At 47.2% G+C, this 6,392-nt stretch overlaps 1 protein-coding gene across 1 annotated transcript in view; it reads left to right on the forward strand.

Moving 5' to 3' along the window:
• The window catches only part of MKRN2OS (MKRN2 opposite strand), a 6,031-nt gene extending 314 nt beyond the window's left edge, over positions 1-5,717 (forward strand). The window contains exons 2-4 of the mRNA XM_034996410.1: positions 3,548-3,597; positions 4,156-4,318; positions 5,477-5,717. Coding sequence (XP_034852301.1) covers positions 3,548-3,597; positions 4,156-4,318; positions 5,477-5,717 — 454 coding nt within the window. The remainder of the gene's footprint in view (positions 1-3,547; positions 3,598-4,155; positions 4,319-5,476) is intronic.
• The last annotated feature ends 675 nt before the right edge of the window (positions 5,718-6,392 follow it).

Below are 6,392 nucleotides of genomic sequence, written 5' to 3' on the forward strand. Positions count from 1 at the left end.
AACTTTTCCTTCTGTGTTGTAATCACTAAAACTTTTTCTATAAAGATGTATTTTAGAGAGAGAGAGAGAGAGTGTGCGCGGGGGGTGGGGGGGTGGGGGTGGTGGTGGTGGAAGGGCAGAGGGAGAAGAAAAGGAAGAGAGAATTTCCAGCAGACTTCCCGCCTGAACGCAAAGCCGGGTTTGGTTTCGGGGACAGACGCAGTCCAACCAGATCCCATGAGCCTGAGATCATGACCTGAGCTGAAACCAAGAGTTGGACAGTTAACCAATCGAGCTACCCAGGCGCCCCGAAAACTTTCTTTTTCTAACATGTACTATACAGTATGAGGTTTAGTGGATAATCTTGCCAGTGTTTTGGCATCAAATCCTAAAATGTAGGTCTATTCATTTCATAAAGATAGATGGTGTATGTACTTTCCTAGAGTGATTAGTGCAAGACTATATGAAGAATAAGGGAAGGTCAAACCTGCTTATACAATCTTAAGAGAGGAAAACTGATAGCTTGGAGCTTTTTTTTTACTCATAGATTTTGTGCTAAGAGGCTAACTGGGAAAATGACCCAGCAGCTACTCTAATCAAAATAATTTCTTTACTGCGAGTTAGGCTGTAATTTCTGTGACAAACAGGAATAATGTACAAAGCCTGAAGAAAGGCCACATCCAGACTCTTCTGCAATAGAGATGAATTAAATTGAAGACCAGAGGTGGTCTACCTCAATTGTGGATACCACCTGACTTTAAGATTTTGGAAATCAAAAGAAAGGGCTGTGCCTCCTTAGTGTCCCTGTGGAGTTTACAAATGGAATTAGAAGCGGCCCAGCATGAGCCAGGTATGAGAGCATGGACACTACAGAATGAGCATGGTCATGAACATCATTGTGACCCAATGCTGAGACCTCCTGGCCTCCTTGAAATCTACCCTCCCAACTCCCATGTGCCCTCGAGAGCTCTGGTTTGGGATAAGACAGCTGGAGTGGTGTCTTCACTTCCCTGCTTACTAACTTCCTTAATCGATTTCCTTCCCCCCTTTATGTGGATGAAATGAACCAAAGTGTGCAGAGTGCTGCACCCCTGCCCCTCCTGGAGGCCGCAGGGTGCAGAGAGAACAGCGCGGCCTGTGCTGCCACAAAGCCCCCAATTCCTGTCCACATTCAGACCAGCTCCAGACCCTCCAGTCTCTGTTCCTCATCTGCAAATTGAGGGTCCTGCTGACCTTGCAGGGTGGTGAGGTTCAGCGATAAGGCAGATAAAGCTGGCCCAGGCACCAGTCACGATGTTGAGCCAACATACTCCTTTCCATCCTATTCTTATACTCAGTTCTGAATATGACTGGCAGAACCTTCATTTCCCTTATCTGAATCATGAAGCCCAAAATGTTTCATAAGATCCCCTCATTCAGGGGCGCCTGGGTGGCTCAGTTGGTTAAGCGGCTGTCTTCAGCTCAGGTCATGATCCTGGAGTCCCGGGATCGAGTCCCGCATCGGGCTCCCTGCTTGGCGGGGAGTCTGCTTCTCCCTCTGACCCTCCTCCTTCTCATGCTCTCTATCTCTCATTCTCTCTGTCTCAAATAAATAAATAAAATCTTAAAAAAAAAAAAAAAGATCCCCTCATTCATGCTACTGGCTGGATCCCAAAAGCTTTTGAATAAAGTGATTAAAATTCAGAATTTATTTGCCATAACATGGGTTCATTCAACAAATCCTTACTGAGCAGCTGTGTGTGGGAAACGCTAGGGATGTCACAGTGAAGGAGCCACGGCCCTGCTCTCTAGAACATGATAGGCTTTCAGGTGGGGCCCTAATAAGCATTTATTTATTCTACAATGTGGTAGCAATACTGATGAGCCTAGCCTTGCTTGGCATCAGCAGAAGGGAGGTGGTGATGTTGAAACAGGTTATATGCTTTGGCATCCTCTCATCCCCGAAGACCAGGATCTGCAGAAACCTAAGTAGTCCCTTGCCCACCAGACCTTCTAAGGACAATTTCCAAACTATTCCTTTCCCTCTCATCTAATTTCCAAAACCTCAGGACTGACTCCCACAACTCACCTTGAGACAGTTTCACCTACTTTGTAAAAGAGAACCCACAATAACCCAAAGGATTCACCGAGGTTCTCATCAAACTCTCGGGTCTGCCACATATGGTTGTGCAGGTTGTGGACTGCACAAAACCGCCTTGCCAAAGTGGTTTTGGGTCTTGAAACTCAGTCTGCACCACACTTACCAAGCCAAACACTCTGGGCAGAGCTGCATCTGCAGGAGGAAGGGGCACCTTTTCTTAATTTATACAAAGGTGTGGTATGGGAGAGGAATGGCCCTGCCACTATGACATGCTTTTGTAACATTCTATATTTTTCCCCCTTAAGAGCAGTTAACTATTAAAGGCTTGTTAAACTAAAAGTCTTCTCTGGAAGCGAGCAAACTCCAAGAGGGCAGAGACCTCGTCAGTCTCATTTCCTGTGGTGCCACTAGCCCTTTACTTCAAGTGACAGGCCGACAGTTCCCATGGTAAACATCTGTGCAGGACTGAGAAACCACCAAAGGACGGGGGGAGGGAAGGAATAGCTGGGATTTAGGCAGGAGACAAAGTGCAGTGACATGCTGGGGCAGTGATCTCAAGGTAGATCACACTGTAAGTGCAGCACTCAAGTCAGACTGGTACTATTTTGCCCAGCTTCATTCTCAGCCTCTGAACCCACAGGGTCTCAAAACACTCAGAGTGGCTGCAACAAGATGACCTGCAGGATCACTCTGAAGGTGGGGCAGCTGTTTGTGTTCTTGGTCATTTTAAAGCCTGGGACTGCTTGCTTTCATGAGGAACCTGCAGTCTCGTGAAGGAGCTTTATCATCTAACAATTACCTCTGATTTATTCGACACCTGTATGTGGCAGGTACTCGACAGGCATTTTATTCTTACAGCCAGCTTGCTGGAGGTTTATGATATTCCCATTTTATAGATGAGGAAACTGAGATCAGAGAAAGTGACTTGCTAATGTCCCAGGGCTAGTAAGTGATGGTTTGGGATTGTACAAGAAGGTTTATCATATGGAGTCAGAGGTTTAATGAACAGTCTCAGGTAAAGAGTAATTTCAGGAAGCAAGGGCTGTCCAGGAAAAGTGAGTGTGGCCATGGGCTACAAAGACCAAAAGACACTGTTTCAGTTTTGATGGTAGAGGTCCACTGAGATGCACCCAGGATCCTTTCCCTGGTCAGCCTGATGAACAGGCTGTAACCTCACCTACAAGGAGGAAAGATTCAACAACTGACCTCCAGATGCACCCCTCTGCTGGGGAGCCAGGAGTTAAGCTGATTTTATGCTCCAGCAGGGCTGGCCTTCCAGCACACTTTATGTGGGGGGCTTTAGTAATAGTAATGGGGGGCTAGAAAAGCCAGGTGGGGGGCCAGGGGAGTATTTTCTACCTCAAATGTGCTCTTGGCTCAACCAGTTTTGAAACAGTGCTTCCACTCGCCTGGTCACTGATGGCAAGTTCTGGCACCAGCCAAGATCACGCTCCTACTTTAAATACCAACTCTTCATGTTTCTTTCAGGGAGTATGACGGAAGATCCGATCTTCATGTCGGAATAACCAATACAAATGGTGAGTGCACTGCTCGAGGCAGCAGAAACTGATCTGTGAACAGAAACCCAGGACTGGGTTTTTGGACTCAGATTTACCCACATGAGCTGTCAAATGTACGACCCACTGTCTCAGTGGAAATTTAGTGCTGATTTAAGGAAACCAGATAGACCCCCTTGTACATAGAAAACTTCACCAAGAATATTTGGAGAGGATTATCCTGGCTCTATTATTGTCTCCATCTGCTGGGGGCAACTTCTCGGAGCTGAAGAGCAGGTGGAGCAAGACCTGGGTTTCCCTGAAAGAAATGATGTGCAGAGGGCAGGAGAGGCAGGGGCTCAACACCCCCGATCCTCCCTGACTCCAGGTGGTGGCTGCCTCTCCAGCCTGACCCTGGAGGGGATCCTAGGGCCTCTCCTGGTCTCCTGCTCTCTGACAGTCATCAGAAAGTACGCTCTGGCTAACTTCACATCATGTGAAGTGACCATGGTGGTGGCTGCCGTTTCCGGACAACCTCTTCTCACAGAGGTGCATCTTCCCTTAAGTCTCCCCTCTGCGTGACTCCAGTTTCGCTTGCAGGAGTTGTGTATAATTACACCACGCACGGCGTCCAGCGAGACGAAGCAGGGTGGGAGCAGAGTGTAAGCATCCCGTTACTGCAGCCTGGCATGTTTGGACTGATGGATCAGTGGGACAAGTACCTGGACGACTTCTCCGCCACGGGGGCCTGGCTGCCCCAGAGGTACAGGCCGGCAGGGACCTCCAGCTCCCTGGCCCTCGTTCCGCACGCAGGTGTGACCCCAGCTCATAGGACTCTCAAGCTGTGTCTACTTTGTGTGGAGCCTGTACCGAGATAGTAGTGCCTGTAACAAAGTGTGAGCAGGGGCTGAATGATTTTGGGTTTTCCGCAGAGGTGGGCCAGTATACACTTACACAACAGAATCACCGTATTTTTTTTTTTTTTGATTTTAATTATTTATTTGACAGAGAGAGACACAGCGAGACAGGGAACACAAGCAGGGGGAGCAGGAGAGGGAGAAGCAGGCTTCCCAAGGAGCAGGGAGCACAACGCGGGGCTCGATCCCAGGACCCTGGGATCATGACCTGAGCCGAAGGCAGACGCTTAACGACTGAGCCACCCAGGCGCCCCCAGAATCACCGTATCTTAAGAACCGAAAGGACTACAACCTAGTACTCCAGTTATTTGACTAGACATTTTTACATACTTAACATTTAATATGTACAGCAAAAGCCATATTACAGTCCCTTAAAATTTTTAAAAAATGTTTAAAACGTAAAAAATACCTAACACTCCTTTTTATGATTTAGCCATTTTGAAATTTATTTCTCAGTCTCTTGCTCCCTCAACACTTTAGATATATAGCATACCTGTGGACCTAATTGTTCTGAGGCTTCCCTTAAAATAGGTATAGACACTGGGATACCCTAAAACTTAGAAATGGAACTCCCTCCCTGGATCGAGTCCCACATCGGGCTTCCTGCTCAGCAGGGAGTCTGCTTCTCCCTCTGACCCTCCCCTCTCTCATGTGCTCTCTCTCAAATAAATAAATAAAATCTTAAAAAAAAAAAAAGAAAGAAATGGAACTCCCTTTCTAAAATGTCAGTTCCCCACGTTGGCGGTTTCTGTACAACTTAAGTCAGCACTCGGAACCTCTAGGCGCGTCCACTCCTATCTTACTTAAGTTGCGAGCAGAAATAGCCTGAGCTGCCCGGTGTCCCTCAGAACTGCACTCTGGGAGCTCAGTCGTCCAGGCGACCAGTAGACCCAGTGCGTGGGGAGCCCAGCCTCAGCCCTGCCAGCCCCTCGGCGGCTTCACGGCCTGAGCCTGAGCCGCTTTGAGACCTCAGGCTCCCCTTCTCCCCGTGCTTGTTTTGTAAGGTATGAAGAAGACCGTCACAACTGCTACAGTTACACCCTCACATTCATTAACTGCATTCTGACCACAGAAGGCAAGGAGCAACTGGGCAAAGACGAGTTCATTGAGAAGTATGTGCTTCCAAGGACGAGGAAGGCCTCCAAGTACATCACACTGTACCGGGTGATAGAAGAGCGTGGCTTCTACGTGACCGACCACCCGGATGAAGAGACAGACCCTCCTGAGGGGAGCGCTGCGTGCTGAGCGCATTAAGAGCAGAAGGACAGCACCGTTAGTCGGTATGAGGGATTTCTACGTGTGTTCAACTGTAATAACAAGGTGTTAAGGCTTTCTTGGTAGCATATTTCTACCTATTGCAGTATAGGTGTTTATGAAATTAATAAAAATTGCCCTGGGTTTTAAAAGTTGTATGCATTACAACTAAATTATTCTCATAATGGTTCGGTTTTTAAACTGAGGCTCCATGTTACAGCATAAAGTGGCAGCATCTTTTATTTGCAGAACAATGAAAGTTATTCCTATAATTAAAGCTGAACAAATTCACTTTTCCATGTGAACCCAGAAAGTGGGGATTTGGGGCACCTGGGTGGCTCAGTCGTTAAGCGTCTGCCTTCGGCTCAGGTCATGATCCCAGGGTCCTGGGATCGAGCCCCGCGTTGTGCTCCCTGCTCCTTGGGAAGCCTGCTTCTCCCTCTTCCACTCTCCCTGCTTGTGTTCCCTCTCTTGTGGTGTCTTTCTCTGTCAAATAAATAAAGTCTTAAAAAAGAAAGTGAGGATTTTAGAAAGGTGAGCGAGACACAATTTATGAAGTAAATTCTCCTGTTTTTATTTAAAAAGCATATGGTAACCTTTTGACAGTCAGTAAAAGAAAAAAAAGAAAGAAAGAAAGAAAGAAAGAAAGAAAGAAAGAAAGAAAGA

The sequence above is a fragment of the Mirounga leonina genome, unplaced genomic scaffold (assembly GCF_011800145.1).
Source record: "Mirounga leonina isolate KUSES-001 unplaced genomic scaffold, KU_Mleo_1.0 Mir_94, whole genome shotgun sequence".
Lineage (NCBI taxonomy): Eukaryota > Metazoa > Chordata > Mammalia > Carnivora > Phocidae > Mirounga > Mirounga leonina.